General features: G+C 52.9%; 1 protein-coding gene across 1 annotated transcript; it reads right to left on the reverse strand.

The window, feature by feature from the left end:
- Positions 1-211: 211 nt before the first annotated feature.
- On the reverse strand, positions 212-699 carry myb10 (transcription factor Myb10; the record flags this gene model as incomplete). The annotated part of the gene is made up of 2 exons (XM_002954350.1): positions 212-347; positions 653-699. Coding segments are annotated over 2 exons (183 nt in total), but the record flags the coding sequence as incomplete, so codon positions are not given.
- Between the last annotated feature and the right edge of the window lie 1,862 nt (positions 700-2,561).

Here is a 2,561-nt window from a genome sequence, read left to right on the forward strand (position 1 = left end):
ATGAAACAGCAAGGCGATGTTTCCTGCATATCACTGTGCATGTGGGTCAGGGAAGAGCCTAATTTCAATAACGCCAATCAGAAAACCCTGAGTGCGTAATTGAGTCTGCATTGCTGACCTTTAATTACCTAGGCTGCCAGTGGCAAGGTGTAATTTGTACCGGAGCTCAGACCATCTCTCGAGCACCTAGCCATCCGTTTCCTGAACATGAGCTGCTCACCTGGTTCTCGGTTCGCCGGCCCAGGTTACGGGCGATTCGAGTCCACGCCGTCCCCCAGGTGGCATGGCCTCGGGCGATGATGCGATCCTCGTCTTCCGTCCACTGACCCCGGACGGCGTTGGGACGGCTGCGGGCAGCATCGAATACAGCAGGCGTGAGGTCGTGTGACAGGACAACCAAAGCATGGCAATGATAAGAGCCAGAGTCGTCCAGGAAGTGGACTTGCCTCGCCGTATCCCGGGATCCGCATCCGCCAACTGGTACTTTTCTGAAGTCGTGATATAACAACAGCCAGGCGGTGCTGCTGCAACTATGCAGGAAGAGCAAAACTCAATCGATTGCCGACGACACTGCTCGTGATGGCTATAAGCCCCGCACCGAAGGCTTAACATATACTACTGCCATACCGCGAAAACGCGAATAACATCAGACCTGCAAATGTTGTGCCAGCGTTCCCTGCATTGCTTCCCACTACGGCCTGGCACAGACCTGCGGGGAAAGGGCAGGATTATTGAGCCCAACCCGTAAGGAGGATGAACAATAAACATCAAGGTTTTAGGGTTTTAACCACAAGGAGCATTGGTGTACGTAAAACGTTGCAGCACGGATATGCCCGATGCGCATGTTTTACTGAGCGCCTGCAAGAGGATAATCATGGGATCATTGAAGTAATACTGCTCGTACTGCTTGTGCTGCATTGATTGCCTGCTTCCACAGGCCGTTGTTTCTCCGACACTCGAGTCTGTCGACTCCCAAACGCCTTTCCTTACAACTTTCTGTAGCCGAGCTCGCAGGTCTATTGGTTATAGGATGTTCAAAAACTTGTGATTTGTGTTCCCTTCGGATATCCACATTATGCGGCATTATATGACAGCCACGCATTTGGTGTCAAGCAACGTATCCATGCAGCAATGAAGACCGTAGGCGCCATAATAGCATGTGAAGTAAGGCTCATGCATAACCCCCGGGGATCCCATTCCCCCCAAACTTCTTGGGTGCTTCGCAACACGAGATTGTATTAGAGATTGGTCATCTACGCGACCCCCTAGGACACCGTGTAGCTGGCTCAGGCTAACATATCCCCTCAGATGCAGAACTGGCTTGCAAAAGGGCAAGTCGGTCCAGCAACACCAGCCTCAATGCATGCATGAATGCGAATGTATTCATCCTCAAGCTGAATGCACTGAAGAGAGCGGTTCATCCCAACCAGGCTCCCAGGCCTGTTTGAACTTACTCGGCCACAACCGTCCAGTTAATTCGCATCTCGTTTCCATCGCTGGCCTCTCCGAGACCGCCGCCAGCAGCAGCCGCCAGGGCCTTCTGGTGCGCCTCCACAGCCGCAATCAGCTTCTCATGCTGACATTTTGTCCAGGGCTTGCGCCGTGAGTTTGAGCGGCTCCCGCTGCCGCCGGCGTTGCTGCGCGCCCTAGGGGAGCGTTCTGTTTGAGCCGAATCGTCGTCTGCATCACTATCTTCTTCACTTTCGTCGTCCGAGTCAGCAGTTGTAGTCGCCCAATCTTCATCACTCTCTCGTCGTTTGCGATTTAGGTTGCTTTCCGCACTGGATTGGCCATCTTCTCCCAAGTTGAGAGGCCAACCTTGGGCTCGCGTGCTCCTCGCAGGATCTGTGTCGTGGCGGACGCAACACATTGGGTTCAGCCATAATTGTCTTGTGGGAAAAGAAGTCGATGGACTCAAATGAATAGGCTTTTGTGCCTCCCGCGCTGCGCGTCCCTGGCAGACTAAAGACGACTGTGGGAGTGTCGCCCGGGATGGTGCTTTTCCACGATAACATATTGCGCAAAGGACGGGCATGACTGACCGGGTTCCAAATGTTTCATGTGCATAAGGACGAAATAGGAGTCGCGAGCCGAAAAAGCTTCACCTTCGCAGGAATCGGCTTGCAAGCGCCGTGTATGGTATGAAGGAGACTTACCATTTGTAAGCGCCACCGTTTTGGTCATTGGCTGCGCTCCAAGCCTTTCGAGCGTCTCAATGGTACCGGTGCAGCCGTCGGCCAGCTCGTTTGAGCTAGCTAGTGGCATGTAAGTGCAGGGAGCAGCAGACACACAAATCAGTCGCAGAACTTTAGAGATAAAAGTATTCAGGGTTGGAAACGAACGCCTTACAAGGTGCGCGACTTATTATCGCGGTGCCTGTAAAAGTCCTCCTGTGCCCAAAACTGCTGCGGGGTCCACACTAAGCGGATTCTCGACTAAGTTGACAAAAATTTAATTTCATTCACGTTGACCTCATCCTTATCTAGATCCGAATTGCGCCGCATATAAGCCCGATGCCACAGGGTAGAAGATTGTCGGTTACTCTCCAGGCCCGCCAAGCC

Source organism: Volvox carteri (genome assembly GCF_000143455.1).
Source record: "Volvox carteri f. nagariensis unplaced genomic scaffold VOLCAscaffold_42, whole genome shotgun sequence".
Lineage (NCBI taxonomy): Eukaryota > Viridiplantae > Chlorophyta > Chlorophyceae > Chlamydomonadales > Volvocaceae > Volvox > Volvox carteri.